The sequence below is a fragment of the Eutrigla gurnardus genome (genome assembly GCF_963514095.1).
Source record: "Eutrigla gurnardus genome assembly, chromosome: 3".
Taxonomy (NCBI): domain Eukaryota; kingdom Metazoa; phylum Chordata; class Actinopteri; order Perciformes; family Triglidae; genus Eutrigla; species Eutrigla gurnardus.
In genome coordinates, this window is record NC_139917.1 from 22,928,581 (window position 1) to 22,952,441 (window position 23,861).

Sequence of the window (23,861 nt, forward strand, 5' to 3'; positions counted from 1 at the left end):
TTAAACAGTATTACTTTGGCAAATAGTCTCAGTATCAACAAGTCATAGTGATGAATTGTGACACACCCAGGGTACATTTAAGAGCATTACTCAGAAGCTGTTCTCACCGTCTCATTATCAAAACAGACTTTAGAGGGAAATGTAATGTGGAAAATTAGATTTTTTAAAAATGATTGAACAAGGAGGAAATAACGTTATGCAGCTTTTATGTATACAGATAAATATACAAAACAGGATGGGTTGTATATTTGTTTCAAGAGTCAGTATTCATTTGGTAGATTATTTAATGTATATAGATTAGAATTATAAATGTTCATTTTCTACAGGAGATAAAGGAAACAATTCAAAAGTTTACCCAAATATCCCCACGAAATATTGAAAACACTGGTACAAGTTTAGCTTGGTTACAATTCATGAAAAATGTCATTTTATCAAAGGAAAAAAGTGCATTTTAACACACCGGATCATCTAGATTTTCTAAACCTATCAACACGAGTGCTTCATAACATGATTATATACAATATATAAATTTCATACCATGTTTTTTGTGTGGGTAACAATAACTGTATTCTGTAAACACAGATAAAGGAAACACAACCAAGTTACATTGTGAGGAGGAACCTGTAGAGAACATAGCTGACATGACACAAGACGAGACTGCTCATGTACGTGATCCCAGCATGTGCAGCAGTAGCAGCGTTAGTGGGAGTGGTGTTTGTTGAGTTTGTCGTTGTGGCACCTGCGGTCGTGGCACCTGCGGTCGTGGCACCTGCGGTCGTAACACCTGCGGTCGTGGCACCTGCGGTCGTGACTGCAGCAGTCGTGGCACCTGCGGTCGTAACACCTGCGGTCGTGGCACCTGCGGTCGTGACTGCAGCAGTCGTGGCACCTGCGGTAGTGGCACCTGCGGTCGTAACACCTGCAGTCGTGGCACCTGCGGTCGTGGCTGCAGCGGTCGTGGCTGCAGCAGTCGTGGCACCTGCGGTCGTAACACCTGCGGTCGTAACACCTGCGGTCGTGGCACCTGCGGTCGTGGCTGCAGCAGTCGTGGCACCTGCGGTCGTGGCACCTGCGGTCGTAACACCTGCGGTCGTGGCACCTGCGGTCGTAACACCTGCGGTCGTGGCACCTGCAGTCGTAACACCTGCGGTCGTGGCACCTGCGGTCGTGGCTGCAGCAGTCCTGGCACCGCCGATCTTGGCACCGGCGGTCGTGGCTGCAGCAGTCGTGGCTGCAGCGGTACTAACCACTGCTGTCGTAGGTGCTGCAGTCTGAGCATTTGTTGATGCTATTAATCAAGAAATAAATCATAAATATAAAACCGGGTCACTTTTCCAAAAATGGCAATACACTGTAACAAGAAAAGCAAGTTTTTCTCACCAAAGAGCAGGAGTTGTATCAGAATCGGCAGAAGCATTTTAAATCTCTGTTGCAGCTAAAAGAAAAAAATGTAAACTGTTTTTTTATTTTATGTGATAAACTCTTGAGTTGTTTGAGATGAACTAAGTCAAACAAACAAACCATAAAAATACTGAAATGCATTAAAATCCATCAGAAAAAGATTATACTTACAAAACTTTAAATCTGTTCTTGCTGATGGCACTGCCTTGAGTTCTGATGTTGAATGCGGTTTCCTGTCGTCTCGCTCTTTAATCAGTTCACCCTCAGTTGAGCACCTTTAACCCAACCTCTGGGATTGTCACTGCCTATATATGGTGAATGGCTGACGTGAAAAATGATGGGAAAGACACCAGGCTTTACTGTGTTTGAAGGGTGATCATTCATTTCTTCACCGGTCACCTATATAACAAGTTGCTTTGTATATCTGTGTATTTGAAGGATGTCAGATTGTTCGGCTGCAACTGAAAGGATTGACAAAGCAAACAGGTCGGTGAAGAACCTCCCCTATGTGGCACAAAGACAGTAGTATGTACTTTAATAACTTATGTCATTTAATGTCATTGGAATGAGAAGAACGGTGATGGAAAAACAGGGTCTTGCTACACAACCCGCTCTCCATATTTGCTCTGCTATTTTTAGTGAACATGTTGACTGAAACCGGTGCCTTGTCATGCAGTCATGTACGTAGATGCTGCATTATAAAGTTATGCGTCACAATCTGTACCAGCGTGTTGTCAGCTTCATCAACAGCTCCTGTGTTTCTATACATTCATGTCCTTGTGACATTCTCAGTCATACCGTATGTTTATACACGACTTTGATAGAAGAACCTCAAATCTAAATGACCAATAACCACTCTTGGAATGTCAATACAATAATTAATCAGCATTTTTATTATTTATTATTAATTTTCATTCCATTTTATAATTCTATAATTATAATAAACTCAGAGGGAAATATTGTACGTTTACAGTTGTACAGCTTAAGTTACTAGTTATTTTACAAATTAAGATATTTGCTCACAAAATGTGAGGTTTTTGTAAAATAAGATGTTTTGTTATAAAATAAACTACCCAACACACCATTGTATGGCTCTAGCTTCACAATTGTTTTCCTGTTAATGATTTAATTTTATATTTAATCATTTTAAAGTCTGGAATATTAATTGGATAAAACACACTTTGGGGCATTTGTTTTAATGCTTCGAGCATATATTTCCTGATTATACAACATTTACATTCTGGACTTTTAGGTATAATGGAGCAATTTCAGTGTGGTGTTGCTACTTTTACTTAAATAAGTTATCTGAATGCCACTGCCAATAACAATCCTCTAATGTGGTGGTTCAGTTTGCGTTTAACTGTGAAATGTACTACACAACTGATCAGAAGTCACATGATACTCCCTATAACCGTTGCCATTGAAGAACAGTAACTAATACCAGCTTCAAGAAGTAATAAACATAAATAAACACACTAAATAGAAAAAAGTTGACTTTAGTAGATATTCTGGGTACTGTATTTCACGATGTAGCTCAGCAGATGTACTTTTCCAGTAATAACCAGTAAATAATAGCCAGTTTGCCCAACATATAAATAATATTGACCCATATTCCTGGACCATTTATCCCCTTGGCGTTAAGTATCCTTATAGTATGGCTTTGAATATTGAATATAATCCAAAAAAATATTATTACACTTAATTAATGATTTCCATTATGTATATTTTGTGGCTTAAAACTAAGAAATGAGGCGACATTGAAGAAGACAGAAGACGTAGGTTGTCACTCGAAAGAAGTTGTTTTACTTGTTACATTCCTTGACATGTATTATGTGTATTTAAATGACAATACACAGAACACCTCAATTTAATGGAAAAGGTACAATTTTTCAATTTAATACAAATTCTGTAAGTTAAACAGTTAGATGTCCCGTTTACAGGCTCTTAAAAGGATTTAACAAAGCAATGGGCAGATCATTTATAGAATACTTGTAATGCAAAAAAGACACCATAGTTGAATCTTAACTGTTCATTGACTGTTCATCACTTTGGTGCCAATCTGACCAGCAGCTATCTTACCTATTGGGCAGCATTTATTTTTGGCATTTCTAATTCCCACCCAAACATGTGTGTTGTTTCACAGACATACAAATATAAGATGTGTGGGCAAAGCACAGATCAGATGCAATTTTTATTATCTGGCAGTCTTTAGGTCAGATCTTGGACAACCTTCTTACTTTGTTTCTCTTTTTTTGCTTTTACAATCTGCTTCTGTGATTTCTGCAGCAGAGCCAGGGTGTCTCTCTTCTCAATTCTCCTCAGTTGTTTCTTCTTCATCCTCTTGATCTTTGTCGTGTTCCTGATCTGTGATACAAAAGAGATGGGAGAATATAAAACAAAAGGTCAGCTCTGCAGTAGAAAGACTGTGTGTGCTATGTTGCTAATTAATAACTGCCTTTTCACTTGATCACCTGTTTGTATTGCACTTATCAAATTCTGAAGTAGTTTAGAACTTTCCCATAACTTTAATGTGACCCAAATGTGTTAGAGGTTACATTGTTTGGCTTTTTTTTTTCTACAGCAAACAAACAATTTCATTGTTCGGGGAACACGTTACTTTACTGTGCCTATGATAATATTTTTTTACTTTACACTTCCTTTTTCACTTTCGACATAAAAGTTATCAAGCATCTTTCTGTGGCCACAATCACATATGTTAAAGCAAGGCTTTTATTTTGAAAGGCAGTGAAGCACATAGCTCAATAAATTAATAAGGTACTGGCTTTAAATTGTTGAATGATTATTATTATTACTTACATATGAGCATACGCTGAACTTTTGTCTTAAAAATTCTAAATTAAATGTATAATGATGTAAAACATTCTGGCAGCAGTAGCAACACTGTCTGTTCGGACACTACTAGCACGAGAGATATGTGGCCATGGTGTTGGTGTCATATATTGGGCGAACAGTTGACATACCACTTGCACGATCTCTGATTTGCGTTCGTTCTCTGCGCGACGTTTCAAGTTGTCTTCTCTCCTTTTCCTCTTTTCCTATAAACCCAGGAAATATAGAACAAATGAAAAAGGTCCAAATACTTTAACATCACAAGGTTCAAATCATCACACAGTTTAAGCTTACCTCTTTCTGTCTGACTTTCTCCGCGTTAAGTTGCGCAGTATATTGTTTCACCAGATCCTTCTCCCGCTTGGCCTCCATCTTCTTGTCCCATGAAGAACACAACGGTTTGTCTCTGACCAGTGCAGAGAACCTAAAAAAATAAATAAAGCATTATAGCACATAGCAGGTTTATAAATAATACAAGATGCATTGTTATCAGTGTGTCTTATGCTTAAAGTACCCCATGTAGAGTAGTGATATACCAATCCAAATGTGTCAGTCCCAATACTGAGAAAAAAAAATCAGGCTATACCGTCATTTGTAAAATTAAGGTTCATGCCCATGTTGTCATTTCCAAAATCAGATTACTGCCTGAAGCTGAGAAGGATTAATGTGATATGCAGTATTTATAGAGGCGTGTGGATGAGTAAAGGTAGGCACACAATAATATAAAGTTCCACCACTACAAGTGTCAAAATGTGTTAAAGCGTTGAAAGTACGTTTTTTTGTTGTTGCAGAATTACCCCTGTCAGTGTATGTTGTTACACTGTTGTACTGTGTGTGTGTGTGTGTGTGTGTGTGTGTGTGACATCCTTGCCACAGTAATAACAACAACGTTGTCCTCACCTCTGCTTGTTCCGGTTCTTCCAAACTCTCCCGGATTTCGGTTTTCCCAGCGGAATGACCGGAGTTTGTTTTTCACTTGAACCCAAACGAGGCTTCTTCTTCGGGGCTGTCTCGGAGCTCGTGGGTGCAGTCTCCGCTGGTGCGGGTGCGGACAGGTGACCGTCTCCGCTGCCGTTCAGGTCGGCTCTGTCTGTATCTGCGGCGGCCTCCGCGTGAGGCTCCGCCGGCTCTGGCACGGTATCGTTAACCGGCATCGGTTCGACAGACATAACGATCTTCTCCTCGGTCACACTCTCGAGTTTCTGCGCTTGCGCCTCCGTGTTTTTCTTTTCCACCGCCGGCAGCTCCTGGAGAACGGACCTCCTGGTCCTTCGACTGGGGGTCCTCACCGGTGCTTCCGAGTCGAGAAGTGCGGCAGGAGTGCGCACTTTGCGGCCACTGCGGGTCCGTCTGGTCTCCGGCGGTGCATCCTGGACCTCCTTCTCCTCGAGTCCCGCTTCAGAGTTGGTATTTTCTTCTGACATCGCTGTCTGCGCCTTCGACATGTTTCTATTTAAAGTTGACTTCACCACATTGCTCTGAGCAACTTCTGCACCCACGTGTGATCACCGTCAGCGCCGTGTACTTGTTTTACTTCCGCTTCTGAGGCGGATAGTAAACAACGTGGCAAGCACGTTATCGCCACCTACTGGTCTGGGGTGTGAACTGCACGAACTTCCTTCTCTAAAAGCCACAAATAAAAAGCGCGACACTGCCTCCTACTGATTGAAGCGCGTTACTACACCCCAACGATACAGTGTCACATGATTTTCACTTCCGCAACTCATGGTGCCACAATCATTCAAATATCACTGTTCAAGGAAGTAAGGACCATAGCTGACTGTGTTCAAGTCGATAGTACCGCATGAAAAGCTGTATTAATTGAATGTTATACTTAAACCGGACAGCACGTCTCGTTGAGGACTCATCATGTTTCTGCTCACATTTGGAAGCATGTTGCTGCTGCTGTTTGGACATTCAGTAAGTAGCTACCGCTGAGTTTTAAAGGGTTTCCATCCTCTGTTTTCAGCATTAAAGGAGCAATGCATGCAGCCTCATTCCAGTCAAATTAAAAACTGGATGATTATTTACCATTTTATAAAAGCCCTGACACCAAAATTCAAAACAAATGATAGGAAGTGAACTGATTGACATTTCGTTTTCAATACTTTTTGATAGTTTTCAGTCAAACTCATATACTGTATGTGTGCATACCTGTAATACAAGTGGTCTAATACACCTTCCACATGAATTTTTTTTATTAAAACGTGTGAGTTGATATGTACAGTATCGAAGCATTATTCACAGCCGAGGTTAGCACTCTGAATGACACATCTCTAAAGTCAGCTGAGATGTCAGCCCTGCACCATAAAAACATGAAACTTTAACCGCAAGGAACACTATATAAGCCGACTCATGATGATGAGTTAACGATGTTATGATGTTTTGACCTGCAGCTCGGGGCACCTCGTTCATTCGGCGTGAATTACCAGAATGACTGCTTCCAGAAAGATGGGCAAGAGTTTCGCTACATATCAGGAAGCATCCATTACAACCGCATCCCCAGAGTCTACTGGAAGGATCGACTGCTCAAGATGTACATAGCAGGACTGAATGCCATCCAGACGTACGTCTACTCCATGCCTCCTCTCGCTGTCCCAATGCTTTACTTTTATTAATGTGAAATTAATTAGTTTTTTGGACTCCTAGTCGGACAAAGAAAGACATTTAAAGAAGTTGTGATGGAAAATACTGGACTGATTGACCGATAATGAAAATATTGTTTATTGCAGTTATAATCAAACAAAACCATAAAGCTCTTGTGTGTGTTTGAATAACACTGACCCGTTTTTTTTTATTTTGAAGGTACATTCCTTGGAACTACCACGAGGAGTTTCCAGGCCTGTACAATTTTACTGGAGACAGGGATGTGGGATATTTCCTACGTCTGGCCCAAGACATTGGCTTTGTGGTCATCCTTCGACCTGGACCCTACATCTGTGGAGAATGGGACATGGTGAGTGTGGACTGTCAGTAAATGTACACCATTTGAGGTTTTTGATGGTATTCAGAGACAATTTAAAAAGAAAGACACATGGAAAATATGAAACTCTTGTGTACTTTTTGAGTATTATTCCATCTTGCGCTACTGTAAACTTCTACTTATTTTAGGCGGAAATATTGTACTTTTTACACCACTACATTTATGCGACCGCTATAGTTACTAATTAAGTGTCTTTAAGTTTGAAAAGTGCTATAAAATAACATTTATTATTATATTATTATTATTATTATTATTATTATTATTATTATTATTATTATTATTATTAATAATAATAATCATTTTTCAGATCAAGAAAAGTATGCACACAAAACTTCTGATCAACTTTTAAGATATGATTCATTCACAGACTGAGCTACCCAACAGTATATAAACGACGAAATATATATCATTATCTCCACCTCAACCAGCTAAAGCATTAAAATGCTGCTTACACAGTAATGCATGAGTAATAATAACCTAATTATATATTAACATTAATGCACATAATAACACATTCAGCTGCCTAATTGAATACTTTTACTTATGATCCTATTTAGATGCATTAAATACAATTGTTTTACTGATATTATTATAAGTAAATCCCCAATTATATTTCTACTTCTATATTTTTTTAATTATGAATGCATGTGGTTGATACTCAAAAACGTAGATTTGAGGTGCAGCGTCACATTCAATTCAATTGCACTTAAACTTCATGCGGTTATTTATTTTCGCCTGCTTCTCTGCGTTGCTCTATCAACCAGGGTGGGCTGCCTGCCTGGCTTCTCAACAAGAAAGACATTGTGTTGCGGTCTTCAGATCCAGGTGAGAATTAAAGAGAAAACACGATGTATGGTGACGTATAGTCACGGTTGCAACGCTGATAATGTATGTATTTCAGATTACATCGCAGCAGTAGATAAGTGGATGGGGAAGCTACTACCGATGATAAAGCCGTTTCTCTACCAGAACGGCGGTCCTATCATCACAGTACAAGTGAGTCCTGGAGATCTGTATGTCGTTGTTGCTGTTATGTATCTTTACAGTACTGGATTGAATAAGGAATATATAACATCTCCCTCCTGTCTGTGTTCGGTAGGTGGAGAATGAATATGGCAGTTATTTCGCCTGTGACTACAACTACATGCGCCACCTGACTAAGCTGTTCCGGTCTCACCTGGGCGAGGAGGTGGTGCTCTTCACCACAGACGGAGCTGGACTCGGCTTCCTCAAGTGTGGCTCAATACAAGGTCTCTACGCCACTGTTGACTTTGGGCCAGGTGGGTGCTTGCTGTCTTTTCAATGCAATGCAATTTACAGCAAGTTGATATCAGACACGAGGACTTGCAGTTAAATCTTTTTCTTAGGTGGACAGCTTCTCCTATTTCATATCCACATAATGTCATGTGGTAGATTAGTCAGAAGTCACTAAGGAAGTTTCAGAAATAACTACTATACACATTGTCTTTGTGTTTGGATCCTGTCAGGTTCAAATGTAACCGCTGCCTTTGATGCGCAGAGACACGCTGAACCTCGTGGACCGTTGGCAAGTACTTCCCTCGATGCCGTTTGCCACGCTGCGTTTCCTCTTAGACGCTCATTGGGTTTCCCCCCTGTATTAACAGGTGAACTCTGAGTTTTACACTGGCTGGCTGGACCACTGGGGGTCAGGCCACTCCGTCGTCTCGTCTGCCGCCGTGGCCAAGTCCCTCAACGAGATGCTGTCCATGAGAGCAAACGTCAACCTGTGAGTCTACAGATGCCAGGATGGGTTTAGACACATGAAAGGCTTATTAAGTAGCACTCAATGTGTTATGATGGTGACTCTCCAGCCAACAATTTATTAGGTCACTAGTTAAAAGAAAAGAGAGAATGTCTAAGCGGCAAGAAGTTCATATTTTTACTTTGTAGTTTAAATTTATTCAAAGCTATTCTCTCTCCTCACAGGTACATGTTCATAGGAGGAACAAACTTCGGATACTGGAATGGTGAGTTCCCTTCTACAGACTAGTCTGATGAGATGACATAATCATTTTTAGTACTCGCAGCAAAGCCACTGAGGACTTTCATGTTGCCAAAACGATTATCTTACGGAGAAACTCACCACATTGATTACCTCTTGATATCTCAGGTGCCAACGAACCTTACGGCTCGCAGCCCACGAGCTACGACTACGACGCCCCGCTCACGGAAGCAGGAGACCTCACAGAGAAGTACTTTGCAATTCGAGAGGTGATCAAAATGGTAAGAACCATAGTGTAGGCCTCTGATTTTGCTCTATTAACGTATGTACAGTAGTGAACATGTGTATCTTTTTAAAACAGTACCATAAGATACCAGAGGGACCAATACCGCCCACAACTCCAAAGTATGCATACGGGCCTGTTGGGATGAAGAAGGTTGGAAGTTTGTCTGTATTTTTATGAACTCCCCGTTGAAAGACTTTTAGTCACATGATTTAAAAGGTGCTAAAGAGCAACCCTGTGCCTCCACAGCTCCAGACGATATCAGATGCCTTAGAAACGCTGTCGTTCTCCGGCCCCGTCAGAAGCCTGTATCCTCTGACTTTCATTGAACTGAACCAGGTGTCCTTTTAATGGTTTTTCTCTTTTATGTGTTGAAAGACACATTGATGCATTTTCTGTCATATGATTTTAACTTTTTTTAGTCGTTGACTTGTTTAAAATGTACCTATTTGTCCTGTAGGCCTTTGGTTATGTGCTCTACAGGACCACTCTGCCTGTTAACTGCAGCAAACCAACGCCACTGTCATCGCCCCTGAACGGCGTCCACGACAGAGCGTACGTGTCAGTGGATGGGGTGAGTCTGGAATTAATTGTCAGATCTACTCGTACTCTATAGGGACAGTGATAAATCTGCTTATTTACGCATTCACACAGTCTGGGATACGTTTTGCCAGCTGCTCTTGTTGCATTTGGCAGCTGTGTAGATTTTATCCTGGATTATGTGTTTAACTTTGTATTTGTCTAATATTATAGTTTGCTCTTCCTTTTAAGAAAATATGCTGCAAACACCCTCCCTTTTTATGTGAACGCCCTCATAACCAGTTATAAAAAGCCTGGGTTGACATAGGAAGTTGATAAGACCGCTGAGAGGATCTTTGGGTTAGTTAAACCAGATAAGAAAAAGATACCCATCAAACCATAAGGCTTTCATTTTAGATCAGCACCAGTTCTTGTACTTTCACATTTATAGTATATTTTTAGTGTCTGTATTGGAGCATTGTATTTAAACTAGTATAGAACAATGTAAATATGATACCTAAAATGTAGTAAACTCTGATTATAGCCATGCTGATTTTTTTCTTAAGGTGGCTGTTGGGATTCTTGAAAGGAACAAAGCCATAACTGTCAACGTGACTGGGAAAGCTGGCAGTCAGGTGGACATACTGGTGGAGAATATGGGCCGAATCAACTACGGAAGACAAATTAACGACTTTAAGGTGGATTTCCAGTTACATTTTAAAGTTACTATGTAGGCCTTGACATTGAGGCGTCACAGGGCTTTACTGTATTTCAGATTGCAGGTTGTAGAAACCTTAAAAAATTTCCAACGAACTGCCATGTCGGTGCCAATTCTTGGCTCTTTCTTACTGGTTTCACTACTGCACAGGGCCTGGTGTCCAACCTGACTCTGGGGCAAGATACGCTCACCGGCTGGACCATGTACAGCCTCAGCATCGATGAAGTTGTCAGACAGGGTCTTCTCGGTGAAACCAAACCAACGGACCCACCTCATCCAGCTGCCCTCTCGCCGCCAGCCTTCTATGAGGGAAGCTTCATCATTCCTGACGGCATCCCAGACCTCCCCCAGGACACCTACATCCAGCTGCCCAAATGGAGGAAGGCATGTCACCCACAAGCTTTTTGATTTAATTAGAATTGAAGGGATTTTGCCCTTTAAAAAAAGTCAAGCAGAAATGAACCTGATTTTCCCATTGACCACTGAAAGAAAATAAGAAAATTAATTAATACCAATCCAGCTGAAAAAACAAAACAAAGCAATTTGCATCCTGGAGACAGAAAACTTAGCATTTTTCACTAATTCACTCATTTTAAAAACTAAATTATTAAACAGCTATTTAAAGAAAACTTTCTTATTTACCCCAAAATTGAAATAATAACAAATAAATAAATAAAAATAATCTTTAGGGCGCAACCAAATGACCTCTGAAGGTTTTTTTTTTATAATTTTATGAAAAGGCGTATTCCTGAAATGCAATGTTGATACAGTCGACTAATTACTCAGTCCTTGTCGTTTTTCATTTCAGGGGCAAGTTTGGATTAATGGGTTCAACTTGGGACGTTACTGGCCAAGCCGAGGCCCTCAGGTGACGCTTTTCGTCCCTGCCAACATCCTCAGCACAGCTGCACCCAACAATGTGACTGTCCTGGAGCTGGAAGAGGCTCCCTGCAGCTCAGGGCCATGTAGTGTGGAGTTTACTGACACCCCCATCTTGAATGCTACAGTCCACTCCAACTACAAGCAGCAAAGGAGGCTCTTCGCTAAAGATGACTTGTTATGATAATAAAAAGGGAACCCCCTGCTGCACAATAGGAATCAATTTGCACTACTCTCTTTGTGATGTACAAACGTAAATCAGCACAGCTGGATGTATGTCTGATTTGAGAAAGCTGTAATATGTGACAGAACTGATTTGTGACGCAACAGAAGTGATTGAATGTGTCTTTATGGAAAGTGAAGAAATGTGTTTTTATCCAAATAATGTATTTAACCATCACATCAATGGTGGGTGTCTCTACCTCACTGATTCTGCATAACTGCAGCCTGTATTTTAGAGAATGCCTTATTTTTATGTGAACAACAAATCAGGATACAGATAGATTAACTTTGAGATAATTTTGCGTATACCCTTAACCTGTCTGATTGAATGGTTGTAAATGATTTGACTTTTAAAGCAAAAAAAACTGTGAGGCACGTTGGAATAAAATGAATTAAAGATTTTTTTTTTAATTGTCCACATCATTGTGTTTTAGGCGGTTTAATTGACAGTTGATGTAAATTCAGGATTAGTGGGTGGGGTTAGTACCACCTTCTGAACACAAGGTGGCGGTAACGTTCTTGTGCTTGATGCGCTGTTTGGCAAACGCCACTTAAAGTCTCAAAGAAGAAGAAGAAAACTTGAAAGTAGGAAGTAGGGGGCCTGCTACAAAGCTTAGCCGTTTCTCAACCTGCGTTCTTGTCTGTATTTGCGTTCTGGTGGACTTGTGAAACGTGAAAAATTGACGACCGGAACAAAGAACGCTAACATTTGGGAAAATGTGTCCAGTAATGAGGTAAGAAATAAGACAATCTTAAAGAAATGTTAACTTTAACGCCAGTTGTTAGTTAAATGCCTCGATACGTATATGGATCCAGCTGTGGCTAACTATAATTAGCGTCACCCAGCTGGTAAGATGCTAACTTACCGGTAAAGCTGCCTTTGTTATTATTATTAGCTATATGAACAGTTAGCTGTAATGTTCGTAACAAGCTAGCAAGACCTTAGTTGTGTCACTTGTAGCTGTTCGTATGTAAGCGGGATGTAATGTAGCATTTAACCCGTGTGTATCTGTGCTTCTTCGGCAGGTTGTGATCACCTCTGTTTGGGACATTGCTCAAAATGCAGCACGGTAGCAACATAGTTAAATAAAGTATAACATGTTGAGATATACCCTGACACTGTCATACTACCTTTCAATAGTCAACAGACATGCCGTGGTGCCTTAACACCAAGCGGAAATAAACGTTTTAACGATCACACAGTGAACGCGAAAGTGTATTAGCATTTAAAAAACGAATCAGAGTAGATTCTCCTTGCAGACACGAGCTATCTTTGTCTAGACCATGGTAGACAATCGCTATGCCACAGCTCTGGTCATCGGCTCGGTGCTGAGCCTGCTGGCGACGGTGTACCTCTCCGTGGCTGTGGGAACCCAGCACTGGTACCAGTACAGCTGCCCGCCAGCCAAACGTGAGGGGAGCAACGCCTCCAAGCTCAGAGAGGAGTTCATCAATGGAGAGTTCGATGAGAAGGCTTACAGAGACATCATGTTCCGCCTGAATGGCACCCTGGGACTGTGGTGGAGGTGCATATTGGTGCCAGTATTGGTGCCCAGCCAGTCACATTGGTTCGAAGATCCAGGTATGACCCGTTCATATTTGTACATCTCCACTGTTTACAGCTACAACTTCAATTCTGCACAATCCTGCATGTTTTGGCTGATGACCGCAGTGGTTTATTTAAAATTGTAGTTAAGATCTCTGAACTAAATATATCTGTCTGCATTTCAGCTACATTTGATTTTTAAGATGAGTAAGAAACCCACGTGCGAGTCAAATATAGTTATAAATCACTCCAACCTGTTACCTGCAATTGCAACCACTGACAACAATATATAAAAAACAAAAAGTATATCCTCATGCTGCCCAACTCTACATCACACCCTGTATGTTGTTGAATGATGACGGCTCAGTTGAATTTTCACTCTCTGATTCTGACTTTAGATCCAAAGATGGAGACGCAGTGTGTGAGCTTCACTCTTCCACAGCAGTTTTATACTAAGTACAAATACCCTGGAAGCCAGGAAGAAGATCTGCTGAGAACATGTGAGTCTACCCCCCTGTCTGTAGATTACAGGTTAAGGTTTACCCTGCTTCCATTTCAGGCTAATGGTCATATATTAAATTTACATTTTTCTTCAATTTATCGAATGCCTCTTCACCTCCAAATTGTTGTTCAAATTGTGACCATGACATTTGAACATTATATATATTTTTAGTTGATGTTTAATGTCTTTTTTCAGACTTGTGGAGGTGCCAGTTTCTCCTGCCCTTGGTGTCTCTGGCTTTAGTGTTCCTTGGCGGCCTTGTTGGGGTCTGTGCCTGCCTGTGTCGCAGTTTCACCCCCACCTTCGGTGTGGGAGTGCTCCATCTCCTTGCAGGTGAGAGAAATGCATGTACATTCCCCAATTCCTGCCACGGCCCACAGAAAAAATAAGGCATCTGTCATGTTCTAAAGGGAAATTTGGATTTAAATTTGATACTCACCACCATCTTGGCACTTATGTAAATAAGAAAACCCAAAACAGTCACGCAAGCACCTTTCGAAATGTAAAATATTCCTTTTACATGGTGAATTTCACACAGTGTGTTTTGGAGGAGCAGACAAAAAAGATTTACAATGGAGTATCCAGATGACTACAATGAGCTGACATAGGAAATGACTGTCAATATAGTTATCAGATGATAGTTTTAAATAGTTGCCTCACTGATTACATACCCCTGAAGATTAATCTTCGTAGTAATACATTCAAGTTTCATCATTTCTTTTGACGTTAGAAGGGGGAGGTCTTTATTCATAACTGCAATAATGTGTTGTATGAATAGTAAATACTAAATCAATCTGTATTACCAGTGAAGACAATGTAGTATTTTCAGCAAGTTGAATACGAGGGGAGTTTTTTTGGAGCTAACTCTCAAATGCTGCTGCAGATAGGATTTTATTGGCTTCACCATGAATCTGTGGTTCTTCTGTGGTTCCAGCGGACACAACTTATAAATTCATCCTGTCGTCTTCACACAAACACAATGCATTGCTTCAAATTTGCTGTGTTCGTCAGAAGTGTGTCTTTCCTCTACTCGTCAGGTCTGTGCACGCTGGGCACTGTCTGCTGTTTCCTGGCTGGGGTGAGTTTGCTCCGGCAATACTCCCCACTGCCTGAGGGCGTGGAGGGCACGTTGGGCTGGTCCCTCTACCTCGCCCTCATCTCCTTCCCTCTGCAAATGATGGCAGCTGCTTTGTTCCTTTGGGCGGCCAGGAGTCACCGCAAAAACTACACCCGCATGACGGCTTACAGGGTAGCCTAAAAGAGAGACTCCTTCAACAACGTACCTTGAAACAGCCTACTGGTCTCAGGACTTTCTAAAAAAAAAAAAAATGGTTTCAGGTGAGAAAGGACTGTACTGTGGTTATAACATTTCAGTTCCTTTTTTTAAGGAAAAAAAAACGATTACATGCTATCCAAATCTAGGCAGCAATACATGAACAGGTTTGCAGCTAATCATCATAAGTGCTCATAATTAGGGGTTTAATACATTTTGTTTTCTAGCATTTCTATACTGTATCTCGCCCAGAGCATGTTCTTAGTGTATTTTGACACCCAGATATTGTGGTTAATTTGTTATTTCTGGTGTTACCTGTGTCGGTGTGTTGTACTTAAATGCCTTTTTCAGTTGCCATTGCTTCTATAGCTGCTCACCACATTGCCCTTAAATAAGTTATAGATCATAAACCTTCCCACAGATTTCAGACATGCAGTTGTCAGGGTAGCTTTCTCTGCTAGTGCATGCAAAATATTACACAAGTCTATCTTTTTAAAATGTTTTTGTTTTATTTTGCATAATCTTAAATATAAAGCCTTTCTTGTGCATGCCTTTTAAGTTGACATTTCTGTCATCTGTGGTAATTGTTCATTTCCGTCTGTGGTGTGTGTTGACTAAATGTCACACACTAAAAATGTAACCACTCATCTCCCATTGTCACACGTGTTTATAGATTTAATATTTATTAAAACACTTAATTTGTTTTAAAAACGGAATCAATAGGATGCCACTCGAACAAACCTGTGACCTCTTTGTAACATTTGAATTCTAATGTTTCAACCCCAGATTATCCTACTGCCACTTTACATTTATTAAGCTACCGGTATTTAAAGTGTTTTTCTATCCGAGTCACTTAACTGGCTGGTTTGACAGCCAAATATCAGTTTTGCATTAATTAAAGCCTTCTAAATGTTTGTTGGTGATACTCCAGAGTCAAAGAGACGGGTATCTTGATAACAATTGAATTTAAAATATCTGCATTTGCAAGTGAAAAATTCTCACATATCTACATCTTTACACTTAACATTTGGGTGGAATGTAAATTAATTTGTTACTTTTTGGTGTGTCCAAAATAACTAATTTCTTAGTACCAGTATGGAAATTGTGATGTTTTTGTGTATACACTTATGTGTATACGACATGGCTTTTGTACATGTTTTTAATGTATTCTGTATGTATTTTATGTACCGGTTTCTGTATTCATAAATTTGACATTTGCTGACTTCTGACCTTTTTGTGTGATCTGATGTAATAGAATTAGTAAATCGAAGTTACAAATATCGTTTGCTATTGCTATTTTTCTAGCCATTTTAGTGACATGGATCTTGCGATGGCGATCTAATTTCCTTTTTATGGTCAAATACCTGCAACCTATTGACATTCTCATGGACCTCAGCATGCTGTGTTAAGTGTAAATAAGCACATTTCAACATGCTAAATTTAAGTTTAAAGCTGGATTGGTAATTTTTTAAAGCTGCTAAACAATGATGTGTTGTCAGCCGAAAATCAAGGTCAAAGCACAAAGTGATACATGGATCGAATAGAAGTGACCTGAAAGTAAAGTCGCAGCCATGATAATTCTCTAAATGCAAAGGAAAGGAGCTCCAATGCTTCCTTTCAGATCTTCAGTATAGGATACAACGGATCTTGAAAAAAGTGAAGTTTCCCCGTCTTTAATATACTGGGGGTTGTATAGCTGCAGGGCGTCTGTATTGGACAGCCATACAGAATGAAGAGATCATCACATTATTGTGTCCAGCACTTGTATCGTTTATTCATCATTGCATACATTTGCACATTTGAGATTAAGACACGAATTACCACCGTCATAATCAATTAATCAATCTTTGAGTCAAGGAGGTGGACGTTTCTACGTCTAAAGTTGAGGGAAGTATCTCCAAGCATTCGCGTACCTATGTAACAGTACTGCTGTAACACCGATGTCCCGACTCACTTGTTGCTTTGAAGGGTGTGTTGCTAATGGCTAACGGCTATTGGCTAACGGAACGAACGGTACAAACGCCGTTGGACCAACACTTCTTGCTGCTAATGGCTAGCGGAACTACCAGTACACTCACACACAGCTGCTTTTTTATGGCGCATTGCTGTCACACTAAAAAAATAAATAATAATAAGGCTCAGTATCAAGTAATTACGTGAAAGTTTCTTGTTATAACTATCTTTTTCACGTTTGAACAAGATAAGTATCACGTTATTACATGAAATTATCACGTTATTTCATGATAATGATATTTTCACGTTAAAACATGAAAATATGTTATTTCAAGATATATTTTCACGTTTTTACAAGATATTTATCATGTTATTACATGAAATTATGACGTTATTTCATGATAAATGGAATGGAAAACTCAGAGCATCCCTTTTCTCAGGGTTAACAAACTCAGAGCTTTCTAGTCTGTTGTGTGATTATAATTTAAAGTACCAAATTAAACTTATTATTAATTAATCTCACATTCTGTGTATGAACTCTCAGTCCTTCTTCACACTTATGGACGGCAAGGTCACGGTGATCTTTTTGGCTAAATGGAAAGCAATCTTCTTCTCGTAGTAGGCACATTCATTTATAAAGAAAGGATAGACGCCCTCTCCCTCGTGCTTCACCGTCTCCCCAGAAAAAGACAGGAACATGGGGTCACCTGCTTGGAGAAGCTTGAAGTCATTATCCTGGAGAAAGACAGAAAACACTCAAGTCATTATGTATCAGGTCAGCTTTTGAATGCAAATCGTTACTCTTATTGTCATAGTTTCCCATATCGGGGTCGATTTAACTACTTTATGTAGCATTGTTTTAATGGAATAGTTTGAAATGTCAAAGCTATGGGAGCAAGGAGTTAACTACAACAATAAAGTTAGGGGTCAGACATCCAAACAATGAGCTGAAACTCTCTATAAAGCTTTGTAATACGCAGTTGTTACAAACATTGCTTTAAGTGAAGGCTTGTGTCTTTCCTCTACCTGTAGCTGTGGGTGAATCACCGCAGTAATCTCACTGGTTGTAGGATCCCTGGGGTAGTCTACACTCTTGGAAAAAGTGTATACTTCCACTTCACCTCCTTCAAAAGTAGTTCCTGTTGAAGGACAGTGATGCGTAGTTATGCTGGTGTGGTAAAGGATGCCCACATTTACACAGGCAGGCACTGAGGTCATGTAAAAGCTTCAGTCAAATCATAAAAACATTTTATTACTGTGTATTTTGCTGAACATATAGCTGTGTTTTGGTTGGTTTGAGATATCTTTGAGACACACATTTCAGAGGCAGAAACCTGGGCAAAATTAAACCAAAATGATCTACATGGTACCACTTTGGGATAAATAAGTGTTTATGCATGTATTGAACATTTTTCAAAGTGCAAAAAATAAATAAATAAAAATAATTAAATCAAAGACAATTAAAAGCAAATGCTAAAGTATAAGAACAAATTGTGGATCAATAAAATGCCTTTGAGAATAAAAAGCTCTAAAACACTTAGCTGTTTCCTGATCTGACTTAAAGAGGTAGTTTGACAACCTAAAATCAGTCACCATTCATCTTGAACGTTGGACTTTCCTCTTTTCTGTTTTTTTACCCCAGTGAGCTGATGCTTAGAAGAACATATTAAATTGTTTCTTACCAGAATTAAATTTCTGAAGCCATTCTATTGAGAGATCCACTCCCTCTTTGACAATGTTGAAGATATCGGCTCTGACGACGCCGTGGGGTTGAGGACCGACTTCTAACGCTGCAGAGAATAAGACAAGCCATTTCAGCATTTTACACTTTAATCGGTTCAGTTATTCAGATGCAGTTAGACGGATGCTTACACTCTTACCGAAGCCATGTTTGCCCACCGAGTCAAGAGAATAAGCCTCAGAAATGGGTCCTTCCAGCATCATTGCTCTCACAGGCGCAGATTTCGTCTTGCTCTGAAACCAGACAACTATTTACTGCACTGCATGCTTCAATTCAACCCTTTAAGATTTAACATACAACACTGGAACTTGACCATAGCTATAGATGGTGCGTATATGTTACACCTGCTTAACATCAGCATAGGAGCATGCTGGCTCAAAGCACTATGTCCTGCTAAGAACATAAATTGGTCACAATTCTTAAAAGAAAAGCTTAAGGGATCCTTTTCAAACATGTTTGTTCATTTTGTGAGCTGGAGAGTTTTTGAAATATAATTATTATTCTTGCATTCTTTATTTAACAAACTATAATGCTGGTTTAGCAGGAACTTGTCACTAGAATAGTTGGAAACATACTTATTGTCGTTACCATTCATGTTTATTGACTTGAACATGATGATACCTGCCGTTTCAGTCATTTATACTCTACATTTCTTGTGTTATATCTTTGAAATTGTTACAGTTAAAGTCAGAAAGCTGCAAAGTCAGATTTTGTCCCTTAAAATATTTGTTTGGATGATCCCATGAAGCTCTTACCTGTATGTATTTGTAAATGTGCAGGGCGATCCGGTCTTGGGAGGAAAAGAGGAGGCACATGCCCATGTTGGCAGTGGTGTTGTGGATGTCGCAGAGCAGGTCCACAGCCTCTTTGCTTCCTTTGGGCCCAAGCTGAGCGTTCAGCTCTTGGGCTCGTCTCAACTCATAGGGCGTAGAGTCTGTTGTGGGGGCACTGGAAGCCAGAAGGTGTAATGAGTTTTCTCTTGCATGCATACTCTTTTCTAGCGGTTTTCAGTTTAATTTTGCTATTACAAGGCAGTTTTCAAATACAGATTTTTCTTTGATACTTTCTTTGTTAAAGTTTTCGTACAACTTTTCTTTTTCAACTTACCTCAGCAAAGCGTCTGTGAAACAGCGATTGAGATCTGTGTCCACGTATCTTCTGCAAGCATCCACAGCCCGTGGATTTGATAGGACGGTTTTTATAGAAACAGATCCAGGCTGATCTGTGTTCTGTTTCTGCATTTCTCTCACCATGTACACCCCTGACATCTCATTGCCATGGGTGCCACCGCAAATGGCAACGCGGGACAGTGGCGAGAAAGAGACATGCTCCATCTGTTGGCAGGAGAAGAAGAGGATTCTAGATAAGTGTTGTTCTGTCTTACTTTTATTCTACCTCTGGCTGGCCTCAAGGTAAGCCCACAGGTTTTGAATGTCAAGGCACACATTGATGGTGTCGTGTTATACATTAACCAGTTAGACAAGAGTAAGCAGATGACTGGATGATGAAATCAACCAGACAAGACTAAGTGTAGGCAGTGATGTGTTAATATGTGACTAAACCTTTTATGGGCATTTTGATGGAGATGACAGTGGATCTGTTAACCTAGATAAACATTGTATGCATTAATACAACATTGGAATTGAGGCTCAATGTTTCAGTCTGTGGTTTGACGACTTCTAAACACAACTGTGGACGTCTGTTTACTGAACTGTGCTTCCTATTGTTGATTGGAAAGGCGGTTAAGCCAATGAGGTTCAGGCTGTTGGCTTTGTAAATTTGTTTTAGGTTTAAAACAAATTTGGTGCAACTCAAGGACAGACTTGAGGGGAGTTTCACCACCTAAACCTAAAACTTAGATTGAGATGGTGCATCTCAAAGGACAGACAGATAACGATCTTGTCTTTTGCTGTTTGTTTGCCTAAATAAAACCCTTAAATGTCTCTTATTGTGGTTTGATTACCCAAGATAGGTAGTCAAGAATGAAGGTCTTGCATTTGTTGTTCTTCAACCACTACAGCCTAATTTGTTAGTGAGAAGCATGACTGAGAAGGAAATAAACCCCCAAACAATCCTTTAAAAGTTGCTGCATAATGAAAAACTTAGACTATAATACATCGTCTGCCTTTAACTGTGTTGTGGTGTGGTGAAGTCATGCTACTGTGGGGTAGTGTCTTTGTTTTTGACCTAATATTAGCTTTTTACATCTGGCAATGCTTAGAAAAACAAAACAATCTTAAAAGCAGTGTTAATTTGAGAAGATTATTTAGCTAAAAGTATCGCTATTGCTGCCAACGTGTTTGCAACAGAGCACTTTCAGCGATTATCCAGTATAAAATAAATCATCTCATTTGCTTTTTTGTCAAGGGAACCAGTGCGATGCTAACTTCTGGGGTTGTGCTACAAAAATACATCCACCCAGTTGCATTCTAGAGGACTCCAGTCAAACACCACAGGGCTCACACATCTGCTGTCTGAAGCCCCAAGGACCTTTGCCACATGTTTAAGTATCGTCAAAAACTCCCTTTATTAGACTTCAGTTAGCCTAAATTATTTTAAACATTTCAACATATTTATTACTATCATAAATGATGAACATGATTATCATTCAGTACATACATTGTTACTCCAACAATCATTTTGTAATAATATAAACCATTAGGAGAAGTCATAATTGTTAACTACTGTAAATGAATAAACACTCAATCGGTAATATAAACCATTTACACCAACACAATTTGCATGAAAGACACAATGTTCAGGCTTGCGCGTCTTACCTTCCTTTCAACACTCAGCCCTGCCCGACACTCTGCTTGAAACTTTGAACTTAGAGGGAAGTTATATCAGGACGCTAATGCAGTATTTCATAACCTGCCAGCAAAGTATTGCAAGCAATCTGCAAGCTACTTTCCAGCCAGAGCCTTTAACTGTTCACATACAGGACCGAATGCAAAGTCCATGCAAAAACTCATACTTATAAACACGTATGTTTCTGAGCCGGCCCTCCTTCTTCCTTGTGTTCCCTCCTTCCTAGAACCCTCCTCTTTATGTGGTCTTCAGCTCAAATTTCAAGCCGCTAGACATTTTGCTCTCTGTTATTCTCTTGTACACCAGCCAGAGCCACTCTGACTGCTCTGTCTGTACAGTGACAGTAAAGTTGAATCTATTCTGATCTAATTTCCTGCGAAAAAGCCAGTCTGGTTTATTTCATGACTTTGAAACTCTGATCACTGATCACTTCACAGTGGAGATAACATGCATGTTTGTGAGACAAAACCACAATGTTCCACAAAGCAGCACACACACACACACACACACACACACACACACACACACACACACACACACACACACACACACACACACACACACACACACACACACACACACACACACACACACGCTGTACCTACTGCATTCATAATGTAATGATGTTTCTAAAATAAATAAGTTAACAATAACATTTTGCTATGGTGCTATTCATTTTTGAGGTCTCCCTGTAGTCCTTGTAAGTTAAATATGTTGATTGGATATTCATACTAGATTAAAAAGTGTTTTATGTGTTTTTATTGTACCAGGTAAATCTGGGAACTTCTTTAAGGGGGACAAAATAATTTGTTATATTGTACTGTAGTTCCCTAGTGTTGTGCTATATGAACAACATTGTTTACAGACATCAACATGCCTCATTATAAACTGGTCTAGTATTGTGGTTCACAATTCTGTGTGTAAGGTGTCCTTTGCTGTGATATGACACTATATTACAACAACGGTTATCTCAGGACACACACGTGTCATAGAATTGTGAGCCCTGAGATAACCTTTGTTGTGATACAACACTATAAATAAAGTTGAATTGAACCATTTGTTTTGCTTTATTACCCTTTACAATGAAGCAGTCTGTCTCCATGTGGTCACAGGCATCACGAGTTACAACATTTCAGATTGTCTTCAAGGCTTTCAGAGGAAATCTATCCAGTATTTCACAAAAAAAAAAAAAAAACATGTTTTCAATCATCTATTGATCCCTCGGATTACTTGTGGCGGGGTGCTGAACCCGAGGTTGGGAATCACTAAGCAAGTAAATATTAAAATATTGATTACCTCACATCTTTCATATATTTCCCCTCCATATAACCCTTCCGGTCTCTTCCATTTCTCTCACTCTCTCCAAAGGGAAGTCCTAAGCTCCATTTAGACATGTAATCCTGTCGGATCAGTCACTTGATCATAAGCTGCTTCCTCCAACTCGTTCACAAACTCTCTCTCTCTCTGTCTCTCTCTCTCTCTCTCTCTCTCTCTCTCTCTCTCTCTCTCTCTCTCTCTCTCTCTCTCTCTCTGCCAGTTCAGTTCAATCCAGTGCATTTCATTTCTAAAATGCATTTCAGTTAAACCCAATGACTTCATATCATGTCCTGCTGTCATATTTGACAAATGAATGTTGACCATGTTAATTTGTTTACAATTGCTTTATTGTTATCATTTGTAACAATAAATAATTTGTTATTAGCATTCTTTTGGTAATTGAGTAGTGAAGTATACATTCAATTCTGTTAAAATATTTAGCAAAAGTAGCAATTTTCTTTTGTTCAATAATCATCTTTATATCTAGGATTCAGCATTTCTTTCAGTGGCTTAAGGTCACTATTGTACTGACCTTGGATTTTAATTATATTTACTCCCTTTTTATGTCATGGTACTAAATGTCGTTACCGTTACCGTTTCCTTCAACTTACATTTAACTCTATTTATAAAGTATATTTTTTAAGATCTCACAGCTTTAAAATGTACTCAATATTTTTAAGTGTAAAATGTGTCACTAAAAAGTTTGAGTAGCTCATAGTTTAAGTTTTTAGAGTTCATTGGTTTAAAATAATCAAACTGGTGATTCCCACATTTATTTAGGTGGGGATCCCTCACAAAAATAGCAGTGTGCAGTTGAGACACCTTGTCATGTTTGAGATATCTTTAAATCGTAAGCAGCTCAGAGTTTTTTCTTTCTTTCTTGGTACTGTTGAGTATCTGAGT

General features: G+C 39.6%; 4 protein-coding genes across 5 annotated transcripts; 2 read left to right on the forward strand and 2 right to left on the reverse strand.

The window, feature by feature from the left end:
* Window positions 1-3,177: 3,177 nt before the first annotated feature.
* On the reverse strand, window positions 3,178-5,787 carry ccdc86 (coiled-coil domain containing 86). The gene is made up of 4 exons (XM_084006224.1): window positions 5,152-5,787; window positions 4,546-4,675; window positions 4,383-4,457; window positions 3,178-3,765 (listed from the first exon to the last, which is right to left on the reverse strand). The coding sequence occupies exons 1-4, from the start codon at window positions 5,694-5,696 to the stop codon at window positions 3,610-3,612; spliced, it is 906 nt and encodes a 301-aa protein (XP_083862350.1). The 5' UTR covers window positions 5,697-5,787; the 3' UTR covers window positions 3,178-3,609.
* Window positions 5,788-5,991: 204 nt separating this feature from the next.
* Window positions 5,992-12,198, forward strand: glb1 (galactosidase, beta 1). The gene is made up of 16 exons (XM_084006187.1): window positions 5,992-6,171; window positions 6,648-6,817; window positions 7,057-7,207; window positions 7,999-8,059; window positions 8,136-8,230; window positions 8,334-8,514; window positions 8,722-8,780; window positions 8,860-8,981; window positions 9,182-9,222; window positions 9,366-9,478; window positions 9,559-9,633; window positions 9,730-9,819; window positions 9,941-10,054; window positions 10,566-10,697; window positions 10,868-11,101; window positions 11,526-12,198. The coding sequence occupies exons 1-16, from the start codon at window positions 6,121-6,123 to the stop codon at window positions 11,778-11,780; spliced, it is 1,944 nt and encodes a 647-aa protein (XP_083862313.1). The 5' UTR covers window positions 5,992-6,120; the 3' UTR covers window positions 11,781-12,198.
* A 209-nt stretch (window positions 12,199-12,407) lies between these two features.
* cldnd1b (claudin domain containing 1b) lies at window positions 12,408-16,361 on the forward strand. The gene is made up of 5 exons (XM_084006233.1): window positions 12,408-12,552; window positions 12,845-13,400; window positions 13,763-13,864; window positions 14,062-14,199; window positions 14,904-16,361. The coding sequence occupies exons 2-5, from the start codon at window positions 13,103-13,105 to the stop codon at window positions 15,122-15,124; spliced, it is 759 nt and encodes a 252-aa protein (XP_083862359.1). The 5' UTR covers window positions 12,408-12,552; window positions 12,845-13,102; the 3' UTR covers window positions 15,125-16,361.
* Window positions 15,640-23,047, reverse strand: LOC311011327 (N-acyl-aromatic-L-amino acid amidohydrolase (carboxylate-forming) B-like). 2 transcript variants are annotated; one of them, XM_084006222.1, is made up of 7 exons: window positions 22,938-23,047; window positions 19,941-20,167; window positions 19,589-19,781; window positions 18,973-19,066; window positions 18,775-18,882; window positions 18,119-18,231; window positions 15,640-17,827 (listed from the first exon to the last, which is right to left on the reverse strand). In XM_084006222.1, the coding sequence occupies exons 2-7, from the start codon at window positions 20,165-20,167 to the stop codon at window positions 17,633-17,635; spliced, it is 930 nt and encodes a 309-aa protein (XP_083862348.1). In that variant the 5' UTR covers window positions 22,938-23,047; the 3' UTR covers window positions 15,640-17,632. The 2 variants fall into 2 exon arrangements, with proteins under 2 accessions (XP_083862348.1, XP_083862347.1); XM_084006221.1 differs by lacking the exon at window positions 22,938-23,047 and adding an exon at window positions 21,611-21,956.
* Window positions 23,048-23,861: the final 814 nt, after the last annotated feature.